The 23,711-nt window shown below is 41.6% G+C and overlaps 1 protein-coding gene across 1 annotated transcript in view; it reads left to right on the top strand.

Annotated features, from left to right (window-relative positions):
- LOC109917891 (glypican-5-like) overlaps positions 1-23,711 on the top strand; it is a 214,195-nt gene that overhangs the window by 64,616 nt on the left and 125,868 nt on the right. The window contains exon 4 of the mRNA XM_048604137.1: positions 951-1,076. Within this exon, the coding sequence (XP_048460094.1) occupies positions 951-1,076 (126 nt within the window). The remainder of the gene's footprint in view (positions 1-950; positions 1,077-23,711) is intronic.

Consider the following 23,711-nt stretch of genomic DNA (forward strand, 5'->3'; position numbering starts at 1 on the left):
ATTGAGCTAACGCTGACGAGAAAGCATAGAATTACTCCAAAAGAAGTCTCTTCAAATCTATTTCTTACGCATTTCCAATAATTTGCAATACTTTATAATGAAACAGTCTCTTGTAGTCTTTTTGATGCATTGTTGCGGGAGAATGATACTGTTCCCGTGTTAATTGCATTGATGATGTACAGATGGTCCCATAATCAAAGATTTTCAGTCAACCCAGATTAAGAGCACAATTGGACAAAGCATGCGCAGAATGATCTCATGAGAAGATGCACCTACATTGTCTACATATCTATTGCTTCATAGGTCATGTGTAATATGATTACCTTGTAGGACAAATTCCAAGTAACTCTGCCTATTTACAAATCAAACAACCTCAGGTAGTCATTTACCTTCATGTTGTACAAAGAAAACCAACTTCCAACTCTCACAGCATTCTGCAAGCACCTTCTCCAGTGTGACACCAGACTGTTGTGTTTCAAAAGGTCGCCACCTTCTCAAGGATGACGAGCTGGCAATAAACTGTAGCCTGGCTGAAGCAGCTCATATTCCAAAAATTAAAAAGCTTTCTCGAAAAAATGTGGGAAGAAAAATCTGGAACAGTCTTAAGACTATCAAATACTTTGATTCAATAATCCTGAGACTCATTTCTTGCTTCTTCAATTAGAACTTAGATCTTCTAATTCTGAGTAAAGAGTTCACATTATACTTTTACATGGAATTTAAAATGGGTATGATTGAAAGATGACTGCCATCCATTGATGCCTTAATGGTAGAAACCCATGCTAGGATGGAAATTTTGAAGTGATTTAATGCTATACTACTGTATTTACAAGTGGAGTGAGTTGTTCAGTGGCTTTGCAATGGATACACCTTTCTCATGTATACTGGATTGTTTTATTCATATTGAACTTGAGTGCATTGGAGGATTGACTTCATATTTATTTCAACAGGGACTTCCTGAACTACATCCGACAGTATAGGACCTTCTATGCTTCTATGGCAGAGCAGATCTGTGCAGATGATCTCCGGCCTCATGATAGCTCAACCTGCTGGAATGGGGGAAATGTTGTGGAAAGGTAAGTGGTTGGCTTGCAAACTTGCAATAATATTAGGTGTGTGAAATAATATTAGATGTGACATCTGTGGCGTTAACCTCTGGCCCTCTTTGTATATATTGTTGATATGTTGCATTGCACAAACATTATGAACGTACCCTCTTTACTTCTTAGTGGTTTTGCAGAGATTAATTGTGTTGTCGATCCACGTCCAAATTCAAGGAATGTGTTTAAGTGTGATGGTGACAGACATAAGAATACATAAATATTGGCTACATTTGCACTAGCAGGACTGGGTTTGCACAATCTCTTGACATATTCCATTTTGCTCCAGTATCTGCTATTTGTGTTTGGTTATATGTGACCCAAGGATCTCTTATTAGTCTCTACTGTTGGGAGTTAGCTGGGTTGGCTACTGATCTGTAATAAGCAAAGAACTGGGAGATGCAAATGTGATATTCTAACAGCCCTGTGTTGCCATCGCGGCATTGCAAATGAACAGCCAAGGTAAAAGCAACCATTTCTAATTGTTTTGGAAGATTATGAAGATAATATCAGTCACACTTTGGCACTAGTTTGAATAAGTTTGTGATTGTAGAAAATCTTTTAAGGCTGGATCTCAGATTTTGTATCCAGCCCAGAACCCTCCCCATTTGCGGTGGAGGAAGTGCAATTCAGCGCAGGATCTGCAGTTAGTCATGGTCTTCTATCCAATCAGAGTTCTGGCACTTATAGACTCTGTGTAGCACTGTTATAGCAAGTGAAAGGAACACATTCTGCTGTGGAATTTTACTTTGAGTTTATGGGAAAATGTCATAAGGAAACTTAAAGGCAAATGAACTGGCACATGTTTAAAATAATGTGGGACACTAAGAGAAAATTGATGAATTTTGATAACTGGCAAGTGATATTCTCAGCACACAACTGTTAAGGTATAATCATCTCCAACAAGGGAGAATCATTAAGAACCTTAATATTCGACGGTATTACCATTGCTTCATCCTTCACTAGCTATGTCCTGGGGCATTACTATCATCCAGAAACTGAACTGGGCTAGCCATGTAAATACAGTGGCTATGAAGCAGGTCAGAGGCTGGCAATCCTACAGCGAGTAACTCACCTTCTGACTCCCCAAAACCTGTCCACCATCTACAAGGCCCAAGTCAGGAGTGTGTTGGAATGCTCCCCGCTTGCCTGGATAGGTGCAGCTCCAACAAGAAACTGCATGAAGCCTGACACCATCCAGGACAAAGCAGCCCACTTAATTGGTACCACATCCAGAAATGTTTACCCCATACAACACCAGTACTCAGTAGCAGCATGGTGTATCATCTACAAGATGCACTGCAGAAATTCACCAATGATCCTTAGACAGCACCTTCCAACCCCATGACCACAACTATTTGGTTGGACTAGAGCAGTAGATACATGGGAACATGCCGCACATGATCCTGACGTGGAAATATAAGGCCGTTCCTTCACCGTTGCTGGGTCAAAATCCTGGAATTCCCTCCCTCATGGCATTGTGAGTGTCCCTAAACCAAATATATAGCTGTGGTTCTCAAGACGGCAGCACCACTTTCTCTGGAGCATTTAGGATGGGCAATAAATGCTAGCCTAGCCAGCAACACCTGCAATCTGTGAGTGAATTCATTAAAACACAGTTCCACGCAGGGAAGACAGGAGAGCTGTCCTTTACATTACCTGTCATCGTTCTCGTCATTTATCAATTGAGTGCAAACTTGTGTAACCAGATGTCATGTGCATTATTACTGTGTGGAAGAGACAGGCACTGATCTTATCCTGTTAACTACTTTCCTTGCATGTTTGGTTTGAAATGCTCAATGTTTAAGTTTATCCCACAGGCAAAGTTTTATTCAATGCATTGTCCTGCCTATTAAAGAACTATGAGGGATGGAAAACTTCTCATTGAATACGTTATGTAAAGTAGACTATATCAAATGTACAGCACAGAAGTGAGCCATTTGGCCCAGTCCATGTTGGGATTCCTGCTCCACTTCCATCTTTCATGATCTAACTCCTACAGCATAAACCTCTCTTCCCTTCTGTCTCATAGATTTTTCCAATTTCCCCTTAAATAGATGTATGCTGTTGATCACCACCACTCCCTTTGGGAAGTATTTCTACATTTCTATCGCTTTCTGGTTATAAGCATTGTTTTTCTGAGTTCTCTGTTCAATTTCTTCATGACCATCTTTTCTTGACGATTAATTTTGTTCTTCCCCTCAAGTGGGAAAAAAAACTCAGCATCTCTTGTATTGAAACCGTTCATAATTTGAAAGACTGCGATTGAGTCAGTCCTCAGCATTCTCATTTTGAAGAGGAACCCAGCCTATTTTAATTCCCTGATAGGTATAAGCTTGGCAAGCTTATGACAATGCCTCTATATGTGCCTCGGTATATAATAGTTTGAATATGTTGATTGAAACAGTATATAGCACTCCAAGTGTGGTCTTCCAAAGGTTTGGAACAGTTACCACCACTTGCCTTCAATTCTTTCCTTCTAAAAATAAATCCTAATGTTTGGTTAGTTTTATTACAGCTTCGTTAACGTACATCAATACTTTTAATGTTTGGTGTATTTATTTTCCCTGACCCCTTTGCTCCTCTACTGTCATCTAGATTCTTCTTTTCCAAATATTAAGCACTCATCTTATGTTTATTATAAAATGTAATCACTCACATTTATCTATGTTAAAATTCATTTACCAGTAAATTTCTGCAATTTCATTAACGTCTTCTTGTAGATTATGTGAATCTAACTCAATATGGAATATTCCACCCCTTCCATGCCAGATCTGGTGTTACCCGTGAATTTAGAAATTCGGTTTCTGATTCCAAAGTTGATATTGTTAACATAGTTTCCAACAATTTGGAAACCCTCATCCTATCTTCTATCACTCTGAATAATCACCTTTTATTCCTGCTGTCTTGCAGTCAGTTACCTCTTCTGCCAGTTGTACCTGTCTATGAGTTATGATTGTATTCATTAACTTATTTTGTGGTACTTTATTGAAAGGCTTTTGGAAATCTAGATAAATTACATGCACTGAATTATAAAAACTGAAAGAACTGCGGATGTGTAAATCAGAAACAAAAACAGAAATTGCTGCAGAAGGGTCACCGGACCCGAAAAGTTAACTCTGATTTCTCTTCACGGATGCTGCCAAACCCGCTGAGCCTTTCCAGCAATTTCTGTTTTTGTATCAACTGAATTATCCCAGTCGACTTTACTATGTCTTCGGGGAATTAACTGAAGTTGATCAAAGAAGTCTTTCCCTTTTGAAACGCTATTTGTCATATTTTCACTTTCTAGATATTATTCTGTTTGCTCCTTTGGTACGGATTTCTTTAGTTTCTCTACAGCAAGTGTTAAGCTAACTAGTGTAGAGCTGCCTCGACACGGTATGTTACATTTGAAGATTTTAGAGATAAAAGCTGTCCTGTTTGCAGGAGAGAGAAAGGAGTGCAAAAGGGATAATCTCATGTCGAGTTCAGCATCCTTACTTTTTGAAACCTCCATCTGTAAGGCTATTAATTTTAACATTGGGAAAATCGGTTGTGCTAACCTCTATCTTGGATTCCACAACCCATGTCTTCGGCAAGCAATGGTCTGTTTTGAAGAAAGTTGACCCAGTATCTCTTAAAGTCTGGGAATGATACATAGTGGTGCTGTGGATTGATATTCATGAGAGGACATTAGTGTGTGCTGAAGCAAGCTGGATGGAGCAAATGGCCCTTCCTTGTTTAGATTACTTTGCCACTTATGTATCAATTATTTTTTAACATCTGGATATCATCAATACTGCAGTGGTGGTATGCTGACTATTGATGGTTGCAGGTTTAAATCCAGCTCCAGAAACCTGAGTAGAAAGGCTAGTGTGGTACTGAGAGAGTGCCGCACTATTGAAGGCGTTATCTTGGGGATGAAATGTTAAGTCAAGAGATCTGCCATCTTGGATGGGCAGAAAAGACACCAAGGCACTGTTTCAAAGAAGAGCAGACATTCTTCCTGGATTAAAAACAAAAAAAAAACTTCAATTACTCAGCAGTGTCCATGGAGGGAGAAAAATAGAATTAATGTTTTGAGTTAAATGGGACTCTTCTCCATCTAAAGTTTTCCAGCACTCTCTGTTTTATTTCAGATTTCCAGCATGAACTGTTTTCTGTTTTTAGTTCTCAAAGGAGTCCCGCTAACACTTATTCCTCAAAAAAAAACTGCTTCTTATGGAATTGCTGCTTGAAGGACCTTACTGTGAGCGAATTGGCTGCTGTGTTATACACTGTATATAAGTGACCAAACTTGGGTTTTTTTCTAAATCAGTGTAAAGTTGTGTTGTCATGATGCATTGTGAAAGGTGCAATGTAAATGCAATTAATCCATTCATTGTCCATTCCTCAGAGCCACAACACATTAACCTGTATTTACTTTGCAAAACAACGTGTTTTGAAGCTTACATAAAGTATTTTTGTGGGGTTTTGCATCAATGAGAGCAAAACCAAGAGCAGTCACAGTTTGCTCGCGTGATATTCACAGACTGGAATTGGGGAATGCCCTTGGGATAACACGGACTTGAGGTCCCCTGCTTCCTTCAACTGTATTCAGTGAGAAAATTTCAACCCTGTTCAACAATGTCCTAAAATTTCACAGTAACTTCAATCCTTTTGGTGGGAAATAATTCTGTTGTCTTTTCTAGACAGCTGGAAAATGTTACATTGTTCCCACAATTGTTTTCTTTTGTTAATCAGCCACAGAATCAGGAGGTATTCTGAACAAACAAATTTCTCTGGAAATCCCTTCAGATCTTTGGTTTGCTTCTTGCAAAGCAAGATTCTTCTTCAGACACTGATGTCCCAGGCTTGTTTGGAGGTTTGATGGCCAAGGTGTACAGAACTGGGAGTTACCATCAAGGTAATGAAACAATGTGTCACTCAGTCAAAGTTCAATTTAGCACCGATTGTATTGAAGAATGTAGGTTCATAAGCTGGGGAGGACAGGACTTGTGAAGGGTTTCTCCTCACTTGCTCTCCATTGACACCAACAGATAATTCAACAGCAATTTTCATCTCTCACAGTGTTGAAAAATATTGTGCGCACCCAAAATCTGAAATGGAAGGGAAAGCATGGAAAGGTTCTTGGAGATATGGATAGGAAAAATTTGGACATGAAAATCCTGGTCTGGGAGATTGTGTGATTTAGTTATTATATAAAAGTAAGCCTTAGGCAAACTGTTAATTACTTATTAATTTGTATTACTCAACTAGTCAACTGCGGACTCAAATATTCTAGAACAGGACTTTAGTATTGCTGTAAAATGACACATTTTGTCAAAAATTTTTATCTTGCACTCATCTGGACAATTCACAAGAAATACCAAAGTAAAGGGAAAGCAGAGTGCTGATTTGGTTGGCAAGTGGACTTTGATTGTTGGAGGCATTGTCTTGAAGAATGCACCAGTTGATGATGATTGAAAGTTAACAGCCAAGTTTGTTTAAATTTGAAACAGGGCCAATTGACTTTGAGGATTCAAGACATTGCCCTGAGAAATGAACCAGAGCCTACCTGTCACCTATTTTGTTGCTGTTAAACAGAATATTTACGTGTTCTTTCTGATTGCAAAAAATAAGGCTTGGTGTATTTTGCCACTATCCTACAAAATCCTGCAAGCCCGACTGACAATCTAGAATTGGGTATTGGCATAATGTGTGAGGAGGCAATGGCCTAGAGGTATTATCGCTGGACTATTAATCCAGAAAACCAGATAAAGTTCTGGGGATCCCACCACAACAGAATCCAGTAAATATCTAGAATTAAAAATCTAATGATGACCGTGAATCCATTGTCGATTGTAGGAAAAACCCATCTGGTTCACTGATGTCCTTTAGGGAAGGAAGCTGCCATCCTTACCTGGTCTGGGCTGCATGTGACTCCAGACCCACAGTAATGTGGTTGACTCTTAATTGCCTAGGGGGCAGTTAGGGATGGGCAATAAATGCTGCCTGGTCAGCAATGCACTCATCCCATGAATGAATTTAAAAAGTTCTTAGGACACGCAGGGTTATGTGGTAAATGTTGTCCGATTGTGGAATCATATCTAAAGTGGTTATGAATTTCACAAGTGTGTGTTGGTTGTTGCAAAAGCCAAAAGGACTTGATGTTTGATACAGTCACCAGATTTTGGCATATGTAACCTAAATATCTAGCGTCACACTGACATCTTAATTCATGTACCACATTACTCATTTGTGGAACAGGCAGAATGTCTTTTTGGCTTGACAATAGCCTCCTGTTAGTGACAAACACCATCAAATTATTACTCAATGTTAATTACCAATTGATGTTACTCAAAACAAAAGCTGTACAGAATAAGCAGAGTTCTGGAGCAAATGAACTTTGATGATATGTTTAAAGAGGGAATCCTCTCCCTTCACCTGTTCTCATAGCCTATTCTTCTGTGCCATCAACTGGCTTATTTATTATCGTGTATAGAATCTCAGCATCACAAATCCCTTGCCCCTTACTTCACAAGGGTAGAATATGGTGATTATAGGAAATCTGAAATAAAGTCAGAAAATGCTAGAAATGCTCCACAGATCAGACATCAGCACTAGTGAAAGAAACCAAGTTTACATTTGGTTTCTGTATAGAATGAACTTCCAGAGGATGTGGTGGATATGACTGTAGTTACAATGTTTAAAAAACATTTGGATAAGTTCATGACTAGGAAAGGTTTGGAGGGAGATGGGCCAAGTGCAGGCAGGTAGGACTAGTTTAGTTTGGGAACATGGTCAGCATGGACTAGTTGGACCAAAGGGTCTATTCCTGTGCCGAATGATTCTATGACTCTATTTCAGGGTGATGACCTTTCATCAGTTCTCACAAATGGTCATTAACCCAAATGCCAATTCTTAGTTCATTTACTTCGCTGTTGTGAGATTGGTTGTGGGGCATGGGGGACACTTAATCAGATGGGAGGATAGCCGGTAATGACCTCGGTATGGTCCCAAATAAATCCATGTCGCCAATGAGGCCCTGAAGTGGGCAACTAATTATTTAGCAACTGTCGTAACAGGGATCTGAAGGAATCCTTAAATGAAGTGATGGGGATGGAGGAGGGGAATACAAAGGCCTTTTTACAACAGTTAAAAATCAAGGGTCTACCTTGACCATGACATTGACTCCCAAAGGCCACCTGATTCAATCTTAAGTTTTGCCTATCAGCTAGTGAGCAGCCCCTAAGCTTGAACCACATGTAAGGTCGGTTAAAATGCTAATCAGAGTGCCACATTGGACTTTGGATCTAATTATTCTGGTGCAAAAGAGTAGAGTGTGTTAGCGTAGTTAACAGTCAAATTGACCGTCCTTAGAGGAACTGCAGGAAGACTGCTCAATCAAAGGAAGGGGGAAATTGCAGATTCCACTTTTTATGGACCGAAAGAAAAATCCTGCAACCTACTTAAGATGTCCCTATAAAATCTGATCCATTTCCCCTCAGTGTGGGAGGCTCCGCACATTTATCACCCACCTCAAACAGCAATAAGCTCCAACTTGGTGCACTCAGCCCATCAGTGACTCTGAAATGAGGCCCAAAGGTGAGATTGAATCAGGCCTTGGTCTGGTACAGGTTGCTGTGTGGAGTGTCGCCTTTACTGCCGCTTTGGGCATGAGCCACACTTCTCTGCCTGTAATTCTTGAAAGTTCATATGGACTAAGGTAAATTGTGACTTTGAGAATGTGAAAAATGTGGGGCACAACTGGGAATAACTGTTTAGTAGCAGGTCTGAACTAAGCCAAATTAGTCAACGACCCCACTGTCTGAAGTAAGCTGGATGTTCCTTTGTAAATATCTGTAATTGGTATTTTCAAGAAATTAAAACTTCTACCTGCTGTTTGAACTTTGAGGCTACTGTGCATATTCTCACATTTAGCAGTTCCCTCAGCAATATGGAGACAGTGTGGAGAGGAACTGGACATCTGTGAGGAACATTAAACTGCAGCAAGAAATTGTGTGTGAACTGTGAGACTGCTCAGTTCCTTGGTCCGTGTGTTTCTTTTAAATTCTATCGCTTTCTCTCCCATAAAGTAATTAATATGAAACTCAGCCAGAGTGATCAGGAAGATCCCAGATCTGACACTCATCCCAGAAGAAGAGAGCATTAGTGCTATAATGGCCTGCCAGATGTCTTGTAACTGAGAAAGATGTAAGCTGGATTTGTGATCCTAATTCAGTGCCCGCCTGCTGGAAAATAGGGACATGTGGACATTAGGTGAGACTGTGGAAACAAGGTGCAAAAGTGGGCACCAAGCTGAGATTGCGGGAACTAGATAACAAAGTGATACTGCAGGCATGAGATAGGGTTTTTTGAGGAAGTGACAAAGATGCTTAATGAGGGTATGTTGAATACATGGACTTTATTCATCTGTTTCTCCCTTAAAATACGTATGAAAAGATATTATTTTCCAGGCACTATATAAATGTAAAACTAAGATTGCAATTGCAGTCATGCATTTGGACTTATCTTTCCAACGGCAAAACAGCTAGTTGCCGATAGAAGACATTTTTGCTGCAAATATTACTGCAAGAGATAAGATGTTACAGCCAGTGGCATCTTTTGAGGAGTTACGATCTGCTTTCCCCCAACAAACCATCAAAACTGCAAGGTAGCTTGCTGTAAATGACTATTTCCACCCTGTCAATTAAACAATATTCTGCAGTCAGTTCGCTAATTCTGATTTGTTCACTACTGCCTTCCCTTGGGCTATCGAAGAGGGAACTGAGATTGACTGTGACTGAGAAGGTAAAGTCTGAGAATGTTCAATGATGAAGGAATTTTTTTTTTGTTGTTGTTTATATTACTGTCTGCCTTTCTCATAAGATCCAGTGACAGTGCCTCAGCTCAGAGACTGAATAAACTAAATCAAACGGAAAGTAAACAATGCCTTCATTTCATCTGCACTGTGGGAAAATTATGGCCAAGGATGCTTTGCTGGTTAAAAAGGAGAATTTGCCCTCAACCCTTCCAGACTGTAATTAAAGCAAATAGTTCTGTGGTAATGCAATCCCCTCGCAGATGAACCTGGATATAAACATGGGTGATGATTTTTAAATCTTACAAGGCTTGCCTCTGCGCTGTCCCACTAGTTTTTGGCTTCGTCTGTTCTGCTGTCTGGATTCATCTACACCCTGCGGTGAGGTTAGGGTTTCTTTCCATTGTGATAGTTGCCCAATCTGAAAAGTAGCGTTCACATTTCTCTCTGCTTTTGTTCATATACCCAGTTCCTCCTATAAATTAGCCCACTTTTTCAATCTTTTAAAACACCTTAGAATGTTTACCAAGTTAAAGACTCCACATGAGTGCAATTTGCTAGAATTTCTTTTTTGAATTAGAACTGGACTTTTTTGTAACATGTACTCAAGTTTAGGAATACATGAGTTCCGTGAAAAGTTCAGCACAAAGTCGCCATGCTCCAGTGCCATCTTGGCTACTACTGTGTTTTGTGGCCTGACTGAAGCCTTCTGTCTGACAATTATTTCGGCTCCTTGGAGCACAGTGTTGGGAGCTCAGTGTAGTCAGGATCGTGGAACAAGACACCCAGCAGACTTGACTGCTAAAGATGGGGACATTGTAATGTGGGTTAACAAGGAAACCTGTTCTGAATTATAAGGTCGTTTCACAGAGAAGAACGCTGTCACATGAGAGATTGTTTCAGAGATTGTGTTACTAATCCCCTTGATCCTTTACAAAGGCTGTGGTCTTAGCCCGAAAATTCTGATTCTACCAGAGACAGGGAGTTAGTCAAAAGATGCTGCTTTCTCTAGCAAGAAATCAGAGAACCCTCGCATATACTCACATCATCTCATTTCCTTCTCTGTCCTGATTGCAACTTTGAGTAGCTTAGTCGTATGGATTGATAGAAATGACTTGTGGTGAATTTGAGGTGCACATGGTTAATTGGCAGATTGTTAAAATCCAGATCAGTTCCGTTTCATTAGATCTGCTGAATAAATGTACTCAGGCTGCTATTTCCCTCTGTAACCCTTTGTTTTAAACTAAATGTCAAAGGGTGTCTTAACTGAGGTGTCAACATTTGGATGGGATGTTAAACTATCCCCTCTGTCCTTTCAAAATATTCCATGGCAGTATTCAAGGAAGCTGGGAAATTCTCCCTGGTACCCTGGCCAGATGTTATCACTCACCCAACATTGCTAAAATACATTAAATTCATTACTACATCCTTATTGTCATCGGCGAATTGTCTGTTTCATTGCCATAGTGAAGACATTCAAAAAGAAATACTCAATAGATTATAACATGCTTTGGAGCATCCCGTGATCATGAAAGGTGCTATATAAATGCAAGTCCTTTTTGTTCTTTTAATGTTCTTCTTAGCTTGTATGCACACACTTAGGTTGATTGGCTGCACACTGTATCTGGTAGCTTGTTCTTTTCTGACTTTGGTTTTCACAAATACAGAAAAGTTTATACCACTGTGACTTACAAAACTACGGGGAAGGAGTTGAAGGGAGGGGTGGCACTAATCGGATGGCTTGTTCAAAGAGCCAGCACAGACATGAGGGGCCGAATGTGTCATTTTTAGGATTTCAGGGTTCTTCGCTGCTGCACTTTGAGTGTTATGTGAAAGTCTAGTGCCTGAGGGACAGGGAGAAACAGTCCCCTCTGTTGCTGAGAAAGGGCCACCAGATCTAGACTCTGATGCCAGTTTGATTCAGCAACGACAAGAGGTGATAAATTTTTGGAAGCTTCAGCTTTGAAAAGAAGCAAATAAGAGGAGATTGTCCAGAAATATCAAGCATGTTGTGTCAAACTCAGAAAGTTAACCCTGTGCTGTTTTATTTTCCCAAATTATTTCACAACCGCAAGACGGAGGGCCATAAATGAGAACAAGGCTAAATCAGGACAGAGGAGATGCCTCCTCACAGTGCCCAGTGCCTGAAATAGTCTGGGTTGTCTGGCTAAGGAAATGCTTTGGAGCCATTAATATTGTAATAGGAAGATAAGTGTGCTAGAGAATAGACAATAAACACTTGATAATAATAAAAGCTGATGTCTGAAATCTGAAACAAGCATGGCCAGTGCTGGAGAAACTCTAGCACTTGTGGAGAGAGAAATGTTTTTGAGTCTGGTTTGACTCTTCCAGATAATAGGCTTGTCAGCAACGTTGAAGGCCATGGTATTGAACAGCCAGTGGCAATATGGTTACGAAATTGTCGGAGAGACGGGAAACGGAGGTAAATGGTTGTTTTTCAGAGTGGGAGAAGGTTCATTGTATGGTTCACCCCGGGGTCAATACTAGATCAGAGTCAACACAGTGTGGAGCTGGAGGAACACAGCAGGCCAGGCAGCATCAGAAGTTGACGTTTCAGGTCGGGACCCTTCTTCAGAAATGGGGAGGGGGAAAGAAGCTCAGAAATAAATAGAGAGAGGAGGGGTGGGGCTGAAGAAGGGTCCCAACCCGAAACGTCAACTTTCCTGCTCCTCTGATGCTGCCTGGCCTGCTGTGTTCCTCCAGCTCCACGCTGTGTTATCTCTGACTCCAGCCTCTACAGTCCTTTCTAGCTCTCAATACGAGGACAGTTGCTTTTCCTGCTCTATATATTAAAGACCTAGACTTGGGTGACAGGGCACAGTTTCAAAGTTTAAAGATGCCATAAAACTTGGGAGTATTGTGAACAGGGAGGAAGAAACTGATAGGCTTAGAGAAGAGAAAGGTTGACTGATAGAATGGGCAGCTGTATGGCAAATGGATTGAATTTGGACAAGTGTAAATTAATACATTTGGTATGTAGAAGAGGGAGTGAATACACACTAAAGCGGCCATTGACAAAGAGTGATCTAGAATATCTCAGTCAGGCTGGGAGGATAAGTTGAAAAATTGGCTTCAACAACATGCGAGATCCTGAGCTTTAGGAGGACAATAAGTACAAAAGTAAGGAAGTTGTTATGAACCTCTATAAAACACTGCTTCGGCCACAACTAGTGTATTGTATTCAGTTCTAGGCACTACATTCAGGAAGGATTTAAAGGCTTCAGAGATTTTGTAGAAAAGATTCACAAGAGTGGTCGCAAGGTGAGGAACTTCAGTTACAAGGATGGATTGGTGAAGCTGAGGCATTCCTCATAGAGGAAAAGGCTGAGAGGATCACTGTTAGAGTTGTTCATAAGCGTCAAGATAGTGCAGAAAGAGAGAAACTGTTCCCATTGACAAAGGATTGAGAACCAGATTTAGGCAGATTGACAAAGGAATCAATAGGACCATAAGGAAAAGCGTTTTTTTGTTTTGATGCAGCAAGTGGTAGGATCTGGAATGCATTGATGAAGAGTGTGGAAGATGGAGATTTTCATGGCTGTAAAATGGGTATTGGATACGTGACGAAAGAGAAAATGGATTGTCAGGCAACAGAGAAAAAGCAAAGTGAGACGAGCTGGAAAACTCTTGTAGAGAACCAGTACAGGTAAGATGGGCTGAATGGTCACATTCTGTGCTGTAATCATTCTGTGGTTTTTAATAAAGGAGAAACTGAATACCCCAAAAGACTGCACGTAGCATGTGTCATAAAGTAGAATGCTTACAGTGTGGAAACAGGTCACTTGAAGAGCATCCCACCCAGACCCACCCCATTCCTGGATTTCTCATGGCTAACTCACCTAGCCTGCACATCCCTGGACTGTGGGAATCCACCCAACCTGCACATCTTTGGACTGTGGGAGGAAACCAGAGCACCCAGAGGAAACCCACGCAGACACAGGGAGAATGTGCAAACTCCACACAGACAGTCACCCAAGGGTGGAATCGAACCCGGGTCCCTGGTGCTGTGAGGTAGCAGTGCTAACCACTGAGCCACTGTCCTTGTTGAACAGTTTTGCTGTACAGTAAGTCTTAGTGTGAGATATTTGCCACTATACAATCTGCAAAATATAGCCTGCCTTGGAAGTTCTAGACCCAGGTTTGATGTTTTGTTTGATCTTGCACTGGCTGGGATGGGGGTGGAGTGGGGGTTGGAAAAGTGAGGCTCGGGAATGTTGATCAATGCAAACACACCTTTTATAAACTAATTTCAAATCTTTTGCAAAATCTTTCCATCTTCATTAGCTCTTAAGTATCTCAATTGACTGTGACGAGTGACTAAATGAGTAGCAAATCCACTATAGTTCATGCTGGACCCTTTTCTGAAGTTGAATTTCCATTCACAGTAAAGTGAATGCTCATTGTAATCAAGTGTTTGCAATTAAGTGATCAAGAACAAGTAATTTCCGCCATGCCTTTAGTCTTGCTGATTTTTTTACATCAAAATTGAAGAGCTTTGGTAAGCTTCCTGTAATTTCAACAAGCAATTCATTGGCTGTGCTATGCAGCACTTTGGGAATTGTTCAAGGCCGAAACAATGCTGTTTTTCCATCTTCAACTCCTCCCTTTGAGAAGGGTGTTGAAGCATTAGAAGGATTCACAGACTGATTAATGGACTGACTGGCTACAATATGAATGCTTCTTTTGTAGCCTCAATCCTCTTTAAAGTAAGTGATGTTAGCAACGGAGGTTAGCAGCTATAGGACTTGAGTATCCTGTCAGGTATCAACTGGGAATTCCCAGTTGGAGCTCTGTCCTCTATTCTTAGTGCACCTTTCCGAAAGGGGTTTGAGAGGAATCCTTCCACTGAACACTTCTTGATGATATTACAAGTTGCAATATAAACAACAAGAATGTTGTTCCAGTGAAAACTTTGTAATGCACATCCTCTGCAAATAATTTGTGTTTTCAAAGTGGCATGCATGCTCAGAGGCACAATGTATGTCTAGCCCGCAGCCTGAAGGCTGAGTGTCGCCCCACTTTGATGACCCACGTACACACTTTTACTTTCTCTCACGTGCTACGATTTAATTATTCCCTTATTACTGTCATCCTTCAGAACGACAAAAATTATCCAATTAGAGAATGGTAAAGGCTTGGGCAAATTGAACTTGTAACGGATGGTTTTACATGCTTGGCGTCTTGAGGAGGAGCTGTGCCCAATGAGGCACTTCAGGATTCAGAAGCTTAGGCCTAGATTTGTGCAGGAAGAAGTGCTGTCCCCCAATATGGAATCTACCATTTATGTAGAGGGGTGAATGAAGATGGGTCATGTTTCAAACTCATGCATTTCACCCAGGGACAGCTGCCTCCAGAAGCCAACAGCTACCTCCATTCGAGTGCTCTTGGTGATCTACTGTGTAAAACGTGAAATTGGGCTTGGTAGAAGCACCCCTGACCTTTGTGAATCATTTTGACCCCCTCCCTTTTGGAAAGGTCAGACTGTCTGGTACGGTTCTAAGGACAGTTTGGAGAAGATCACTTGTTCTTTGTAAGAGGTAAAATGCTGTTTTGGATTGTTTGAAGGAAGCATGAAGATGCATTAAAAATGCCTTTGTGATTTGTAACTGCGAAGCTCACTGGAACTTTCAATAAAACCATTGTCAAAAGTATCAAGAGAAACTGTCAAGGAAAACTGTCAGAGTTTTCAAGAGGAACTGCCAAGATAGTCAAGTGGAAGTGTCAAAACTGTCAATGGGAATTGTCAATCTGTTAAGTCATTTAAAAATCTTGCCCTTTTCAATGTTTGGAAAATACTTGCTGGGATTTTTAAAAATATGACTAATTTGAGTCCGAGAGAATAGTGCTTTATGTCTAATTCACAAAGAGTTGGACACTGGCCTAATAGTGTTATTACTAGGCTATTAATCCAGAGATTAGTCTAGAGATTCTGTGGACTCAGGTTTTAATCTCACCATGGCAAATGGTGGAATTTAAATTAATAAAAATCTGGAATTAAGAGTCTAATGATGACCATAAAAGGTTGTAAATTGTCAGGAAAACCCATCTGGCTCACTAATGTCCTATAGGGAATGAAATTGTCTCCCTTCCTGGTCTGGGCTACTCCAGACCCACAGCAATATGGTTGACTCTTAACTACCCTCGGGACAATTAGGGAAGGGTACTAACTGTAGGCTGGCCAGCGACACTATCATTCTGTGAATTAGTGAAAAAGAACTTCCATTATTGAAGTAGGATTTCACCATTTTCTTGATAGCTCCAAGTGGTTACAGACTCTTTGAAGGGAAGTATGAATTCTACTGTGTTTTCTTTTGATGAAATTATCCATTATGCCATGGAAAGAAGTCAAATGTAGTGATTTTTTTTTTAAAGAAGGGGGCTTAATACAAATAGAGCTTGCAATTGAAACATTGTACTATTTCATCACAATCTGATTCCTGAGATCTACCCATGGTTGACACTGGGTGAGTTGGCATGGGAGGGAGGGCTATAAATGTTGGAAACTTCCCTTGACTAGTGTATTTTAAAGTAATGGTACATCTAATAGGGGCTATTAATTGCTGGATACAGTACAACAGAAGAGTATGAAGAAACGCGTAAAATAAGAGCAGAGAAAGGGTCTTATAATTCCTGCATAATTAGTCTGTCCACGACGTTTTTGATCATTTGGAACCTTTTCACTCTAGGTGGGTTTTACTGATGATCCTAAACCTATCTTCACATTCCCACTAAGGACCACAACATCAGCTGCACTAAGCATCTCAGCTAAGATCTGATTTTAACCTCAACTTCAGATTCCTGCATATCCTCGATAATCTTTTATTCCCTTGGTAATCAAGAATCTTACCTGCCTCTTAAAACAAAATGTAAAGATTCTGCATCCACTGCTTTTTCAGGAAGGGAATTTTGCAACACTCAGAGAGAAAAAAACAGTTTCTTTATTTCCGTTTTAAATGGGAAACCCCTTATTTTTAAATGATGTCCCTAGTTCAAGACTCTCTCACAAGTGGAAACATCCTTTCCACATCCATCCAGTCAAGTCCCATCAGGATCTTACATGTTTCAATTAAGTCACCTCTGACTCTTCTAAACTCCAGGGGATACAGGCTTAGCCTGTCTATCCTTTCTTCATAAGGCAATTTGCTCATTCCAATTATAAGTCTGGTAAACCTTCTCTGAACTTCTTCCCACTCATTAACATCCTTCTGTAAGTATGGTGACTAGTACTTTACACAGTACTCCAGATCAAGTCTCACCAATGCCCTGTGTGACTGAAGCAATGGGCAATTTCACACTTTTCCACATTGTACTCCATTTGTCGGATCCTTGCCCACTCACTTAACCTATCTATGTCTCTTCGTAGACTCTTTGTGTCCTCTGCACTACTCACTTTCCTAGCTAGAGATAGTAAGAACTGCCGATGCTGGAGTAAGAGATAACACAGTGTGGAGCTGAAGGAACACAGCAGGCCAGGCAGCATCAAAGGATTTTTCTGAAGGAGGGTCCCAACCCGAAATGTCAGCTTTCCTGCTCCTCTGATTCTGCCTGGCCTGCTGTGTTCCTGCAGCTCCACACTGTGTTATCATTTTCCTACCTATCTTTATTCAACTACTGTCAATTGTCATAAAAAGCGTGTCTGGTTCCTCCCCTAAAGGACATGAGTCGTCCTTACCTGGTCTGGCCTACGTGTCTCTAGACCCACAGCAATGTGGTTGACTCTTAATTGCCCTCTGAATTGACCTAGTGAGCAAAAAAATCCAGGTCTGAAGTGGTGAAGGGATGGAAAACCACACAGTGATGTCCGAAAGCTTGATTCCTGCCCTCCGTGACCAAACCTGTGCAATTGAGCGTGAAGATAATTTCTGTTAATTAAATTTGTGCCAGAAACAATACTGGAAGTAATGAGGATCCAATTAGAGGCCTGTGATTGTTATTCCTGGTCTGTGTTTGTTCGCCAGTGAAAGGTCCTGAAGGCATGGCAGGGATTAGGGTGTTGCCAATTATACCAAAATATCCCTGAAGCTTTCCTCACTCATCATCTCCCAGTTCCGACTGCCAATTAAACTACCTTTAATTCCATATAATTTAAAATTAATAAATGGAAGTGTCCAGGACGAGAAAATGAATTTTTCCCTGGGTTACTCTTAGGAACTCATCACTTAAAGACATTATTATCATTATAACATGTCCCAGTGCAAAATATGACACTGAGCTACATAAGGAGATATTAGATCAAGTGACCAAAGATTTGGTGAATGTGGTAGGCTTTCAGAATTAAAGGAGAAAAGTGAAATGATAAAGTTAGAGGGAGGCTACTTCACAGCCAAGAGTCCATACACAGTCAATGATGGTAGACCAGTTCAAATCAATGATGCATCTGATCAGACACAAACAAAAAGAGAACAAAAACAAAGTTGCTGGAAAAGCTCAGCAGGTTTGGCAGCATCTGTGGAGGAGAAAACAGAGTTAACGTTTTGGGTCCGGTGACCCTTCTTCAGAACTGGTGGTGGCTGGGAAAACGTCAGTTTACATGCAGAAAATAGGGAGGTGGGTGGGGTAGGGAGTAAACGATAGGATGGAGCCCAAAGAGAGAGAAAGACAGTTGGACAGACAAAGGAGTTGCTAACGATCAGGCTGGGAGGGTGAGTAGTTGTTAATGGGGACTGTTAGTGACTAACAACAGGGGGTGTGTAGTGGCAGGCTATGTGGTAACAAGGCCTGGTGTGTGGGGTGAGGGGCTGGGACATGGGAGAGTTTGGGCCCTAAAATTATTGAACTCAATATTGAGTCCGGAGGGCTGTAGGGTCCCCAAGCGGAAAATGAGGTGTTGTTCCTTCATCTTGCGTTGGGATTCACTGGAACACAGTAGCAAGCCGGAGACAGAGATGTTGGCCAGGGAGCAGGGTGGTGCGTTGAAGTGGCAGGCAACAGGTAGTTCAGGGTCTTTTTTGCGAGCAGAACGTAGATGTTCTGCAAAGCGGTTGCCAAGTCTACGCTTCGTTTCCCCAATGTGGAGGAGACCACATTGTGAGCAGCGAATGCAGTAGACTAGATTCTGGGAAGTGCAGGTGAACTGTTGCTTCACCTGGAAGGTATGTTTGGGCCCTTGGACACTGGGCAGGGAGGAGGTGAATGGGCAGGTGTTGCCAGAGAAACTCAGCAGGGTTTCTGAATTCTGAAGAAGGGTCACCGGACCTGAAACATTAACTCTGCCTTCTCTCCACAGATACTGCCAGACCTGCTGAGTTTCTTCAGCAATTTCTGTTATCGTTTCTGATTTCTGCAGTTCTTTGGTTTTCTACCCGTAATGCATCTGTTCAGTCTGTATTTCCTGGAGGTCGCACGAGATTTGGGAGAGTTAGCATCCCCTGGGAGATGAGCAACCAGTGAACTTGAAACTGGAACTGTGAAGGAACACACACACTTCCTTTCTTTTCCCTGTGTCCTGATTAGAGTCTTCTCCCACGGACACAGTCTGTGAAAACCATGGTGCCGTGAAGCAGCCCTTGTGAGACTTATGATAGATGTTTTGTTCATTTCATTGTTTGCAAAATGTTTTTGCTCTTCCCCCCTGCCCTGGACATCTCAGCTGAGGTCAGTGACGTACCATGTGAGTAAGATGCTGCGCAGTCCTCCGCAGGAAGACCCTGTAACCAGGCTGGAAACGGGTCAATGTTACAGGCAATACATGTATTTTTTTTTATTATTCATGAATGGGATGAGGGTGTTGCTGGCTAGGGCAGCATTTATTGCCCATCCCTAATTGCCCAGAGGGCAGTTCAGAGTCAACCACATTGCTGTGGGTCTGGAGTCACATGTGGGCCAGACCAGTAAGAATGGCAGTTTCCTTCCCTAAAGGACATTAGAGAACCAGGTGGGTTTTCCCAACCATCAACAATGATTGCCATTAGATTCTTAATTCCAGATATTTTATTGAATTCAAATTCCACCATCTGCCATGGCATTAACTCTGCTTTCTCTACCCGGTTCGAACCCGGGTCCCCAGAACATTTTCTGGGTCTCTGGATTAACAATCCAATGGCAATACCACTGGGCCAGAACTGGCAGTGACTATTACCAGACTGTGTATTTTTGTTTCTTTATTAGCAGAGGCTGGACTGGCTCATATTATCAGGCTGTACCTGAGTTCCTTCATGAGCAAGCAAAAGGGCCCATGCTCCAAGTCAGTATGTGACAGCCAGATTTACCAGACTGTGTGAGGCCCACGACATTGGTACCCCTTGAGATTTCGCTGACCAAGTTATGCATGAAGCCTGCTTCAGTGTATGAGGGCTGGACCGAACTCTACGTGACTCTCATAATACCAGACAGTTTCCTCTTCTTCATTCATAGAATCATAGAATCCCTACAGTGTGGAAGCAGGCCATTTGACCCATCGGGTCCACACCAACTGTCTGAAGAACATCCCACACGGACCTACCTTATCTCTGTAACCCTGCATTTCCCATGGCTAACCCGCCTAGCCTACACATCCCTGGACACTACAGGGCAATTTGGCATGGCTAATCCACCTAACCTGCACATTTTTGGGCTGTTGGAGGAAACCGGAGAAACCCAGAGGAAGCTCACACAGACACAGGATGTGAGTGTTGCTGCCTGGGCCAGCTTTTATTGCCTATCCCTAACCGCCCTACTGAAGGTGGTGGTGGCCTTGAACTGTATGGTATAGGCCCAGCACAGTGCATTTAGGAAAGCAGTTCCAGGATTTTAATCTAGTGACAGTGAAAGGATAGTGATATAGTTCCAATTCATGACAGTGGGTAGCTTGGAGAGGAACTTGCTGCTGGTGGTATTCCCATGAATCTGCTGCCTGTATCCTTTTGGGTGATGGAGGAGGTTGTGGGGTTGGAAGGTGATGGGGAAAATTACCCATGAGGCCTGTGTGACAAGGTCTGCACTTTTGAAGGCCTTGCTACTGGAATGTGAACAATCAGATAGCATTCCTCACGGAGTAACAGAGATATCAACTCTCTTGACCCTCTCTCTCAAACACATTTCACTATAAAAATAACTCTTCGAAATCCATTGTACTTAAAAATAAACTAAACCCTACCTCTCAATCCATTCCCTTCTGCTTTGGGGTCGTGTTAAGATGCCGTGTAAGGGCAATTTATTTGAAAAGGAACTGAAAAATTAAGAAAGCCCTGAAAGAATTTTCTTTTTTCCCAGCCATGGCTCAAAATATGTTATGCTGATGGCAAAAGACATGGGATGTGGATTTTCCTCACACTTGATGACTGGTGGTGACTGGGTTGAAACTGTAAATCAGGATTTCCAATCATTTACATTGCTCCCGAACCACTTGAGTTTACGAAGGTCACTTGACCTATCACGTCATCATCAGACCAGAATTGCTTAATCAAAAACAAATGATTTCCTTCTGTAAACAGTGTCTCATTCCAAAATATCCAATCCCTGAAATTACCTCAGACCGGTTTTCATTGTGCATTAACCCTTTCCATGCTGGATTGTGGCAGTAAGCTAAACTGAGTGGCAGGGCCCGAATACCTTTGTTCATCTTGATGGTGGGGTACAGCTGATCCACATATAGTACCCACCGCATATAGAGGGCATGTTAATGCCAACACAATTTTCCCACTGTGCGTAATGGATTGACACTCCCCAAAGTCCTTATGTTCCAGTGGCCTCCCACAGTCAGTAATGTTGTACATATCTGCTTGATGAGCCAACTTTGTGTGAAATCTGAGAAGCTTTTAATTTGTGATGCTCTGAACTGCCTGAAATAGTAGGCTGAATAGGTTAGAAATAGAACCTTTTTAATCAGAGACAACTGTCTGATATAGGAAGCTTCCCAATAAGTGCAGATTTTGTAGGAGATGGTAAGATTTGACAGTGCAGGAGTCAGAGATAACACTGTGTGGAGCTGGAGGAACACAACAGGCCAGGCAGCATCAGAAGAGCAGGAAAGCTGATGTATCAGGTTAGTTAGGGCCCCATTTCAGAAGGAGGGTCCTGACCCCAAACGTCAGCTTTCCTGCTCCTCTGATGCTGCCTGGCCTGCTGTGTTCCTCCAACTCCAAACAGTGTTATCTCAGACTTTGTAGGTGGTTGTAACGGACCAGACCAGACCCCCTCAAAATATTTTAAAGAAGGTATCCTAGACCCTAACTTCTCCTTATTTTAAAGGCAACTGTAAAGTGCTGTGTTCCAGATGCAATTCAACTGGTCAAACTGTTCAACGTTAAGTAAAACATAATTTATTCAAACATTATAGTTAAAATACAACAAAAGAAAGAAGGACTTAGAATAACTTAACTCTATTGGAAAGCTTAACAGAATAATAGATATAGTAACTATTACTAATCAATTGTTCCAATGTAGTAACATCCCATAAAAACACCCCTGGCAAAAAGGCAAAATCAGAAGAAGGATTTTATCTCACACACAAACCAGCAGCCTAGGAAGAGAACCCCCAGCTGTAATCGAGAGTGAGAAAAAGGGCTTCCACTTCTTCAAGACCACAATGGCAATTGCTGAAAGCTGACTGGAAACCCTTGCTCTGTGAGAGCTTGACCACACCCACTCAGGCTGCTTCTATTGTTCCAACTTTAAAAAAAAAACACCCAAGGCCTCACAAGTTGTTTATCTTCTCATAGACTGCTTGCCATCTGTCCCCCAGTCTATCTCTAAAGGAAACCCAGGACAAAACACACCTCTTAAAGCCACAGCATCATCACAGTGGTACTGGGCTGTTACCTGCACAAGATGGTGTATATGACTTGGGCTAAACATTGCCCTACCTAGATTTCAGGAATAAGGTGTCCATGGTGCCTTGTCTCCCTGACATGCTCCACATTCATGACCCTGGCTGTACCGTTCACTTGATCCTAATATTGTACACTGGAAGCTACAGCTTATGTTATGAACATTCTTGATCTGGCCATTATTAGAGTTGGAATATCTCATCCTGTAATGTGAGGCAAACAATCCGTTTCTGAGAGACAAGAACATTAGAGCTGGGACTGGAGGTGATGAGACCTCACTGAGGTGTCAGGACATTGTGAACACGTGGGAAGGGTGGGGGAATGTCAGGGGTTTCCAAGTGCCAAGAGAATCTGAAGGGATGGGAGGAGTCGTTCTAGGAAGATCGTGGCATTTGAAGAGAGATTCTACATGAGAGGGAAATGAAGATTTCTTCTATGAAGAAGCAGACTCAAGGCAGGCTTTTCTGAAGTAAATCAAATTATGACTTCACAGAAGCAGAGAATCTGAGTGATTGTGCGTATAGTATCTGAAGAGCGCTTCCGCAAAGACTGCTGAAGTGATTCTTTAAAAGAGGAAGTGTTGCATAATTCAATGGAGTACATAGTGTTGACAAGTGATTCTGTGATAGAGAGAGAAAGGGAGAGAACTTAGTGATTCTGTGAATGGAGAGAGAGAGAGCTCAGTGATTCTGTGATAGAGAGAGGGAGAGAGCTCAGTGATTCTGTGATAGAGAAAGATAGTTCAGTGATTCTTTAATAGATAGAGAGAGAGAGCTCAGTAATTTTGTCATAGAGAGAGAGAGAGCGCAGTGATTCTGTAATAGAGAAAGAGAGAGCTCAGTGATTTTGTCATAGAGAAAGATTTTGTTGATTCCATGATGGAGAGAGAGCTCAGTGATTCTGTGAATAGAGAGAGAGAAAGCGAGAAAGAGAGCTCAGTGATTCTGTGATAGAAAGGAAGAGAGAGCTCAGTGATGTTGTCATAGAGAGAGAGAGTTTATTGATTCCACAATGGAGAGAGAGCTCAGTAATTCTGTGAAGGAGAGGGAGTATAGCAAT

The sequence above is a fragment of the Rhincodon typus genome, chromosome 13, assembly GCF_021869965.1.
Source record: "Rhincodon typus isolate 14 chromosome 13, sRhiTyp1.1, whole genome shotgun sequence".
Classification (NCBI taxonomy): Eukaryota; Metazoa; Chordata; class Chondrichthyes; order Orectolobiformes; family Rhincodontidae; genus Rhincodon; species Rhincodon typus.